Source organism: Calidris pugnax, unplaced genomic scaffold, assembly GCF_001431845.1.
Source record: "Calidris pugnax isolate Ruff unplaced genomic scaffold, ASM143184v1 scaffold6, whole genome shotgun sequence".
In the NCBI taxonomy this organism is placed as follows: domain Eukaryota; kingdom Metazoa; phylum Chordata; class Aves; order Charadriiformes; family Scolopacidae; genus Calidris; species Calidris pugnax.
The window spans coordinates 527,287-528,044 of record NW_015090761.1 but is presented as its reverse complement, the minus strand read 5'-3'; the positions used below and the strand labels follow the sequence as shown (position 1 = coordinate 528,044).

General features: G+C 60.3%; 1 protein-coding gene across 1 annotated transcript in view; it reads right to left on the bottom strand.

Annotated features, from left to right (window-relative positions):
* Positions 1-6: 6 nt before the first annotated feature.
* Positions 7-758, bottom strand: part of BIN3 (bridging integrator 3) — a 64,943-nt gene continuing 64,191 nt past the window's right edge. The window contains exon 9 of the mRNA XM_014951290.1: positions 7-538. Coding sequence (XP_014806776.1) covers positions 392-538 — 147 coding nt within the window. The 3' untranslated portion in view covers positions 7-391. The remainder of the gene's footprint in view (positions 539-758) is intronic.

Below are 758 nucleotides of genomic sequence, written 5' to 3'. Positions count from 1 at the left end.
GGGGGGGGGATATTGAGCTTCTAAGGCACAAAATGAAGGGTCCAGCAGCAGCTGGAGGAGTGATTTGGTTCTCCTGCCCCAAAGGCAAGGAGCCTGGGCCACATCTGGCCCTGGGTTTGAGATGGGGGGGTGTTGAGGGTGCCCCCCATCTTCAGCTGAGCAGGATGGCTCACTTTCCTGCTATAAAACCCCCTAATTAAGGTGGGGGGGGGGGCAAAGATAACACAGACACTGCCTCTGGAAACCAGTTGGGGGGCTCTGCTGTGCTCCCTGGCAATACCCTATCCTGGGAGGAGGGATAAAGCCCCCCCTGGGGAGCTGGAGGTGGGGGGGGATTCCCAGCCCTTTCCCCATCACCGGGACCCCCCCTCGGGGTTGGGAGGGGGGGGTTTCAGTCGTCTGCCACGATGGACAAAGCCCTCAGCTCGCTGAGCTTGGCATCGTTCTCCCTCTCCCTCTGCTCGTCGCTCAAACCGGGCCGGTCGATCTGAGCCGTCAGGTCCCCAAAAATCTTGTGCATCTCCGTGTAGTAGACAACCTGGGGGGGGTTGGAGAAGAAGAGGAGAGTTGGGGGGAGCCAAGAGCCAGGCCCCCCCCCCCCCCCCCCCCCCCCCCCCCCCCCCCCCCCTCGCTTTTGCATTTCGAGTTTTTTAAAATAGCTCCCTCCCATGTGTTGATGCCACCCCCTGAGATTATTACAACTCAACACGTTTTAATAACGCGCTGCCCTTCTCTGCTCGCTTCCCATCTGGGGAGCT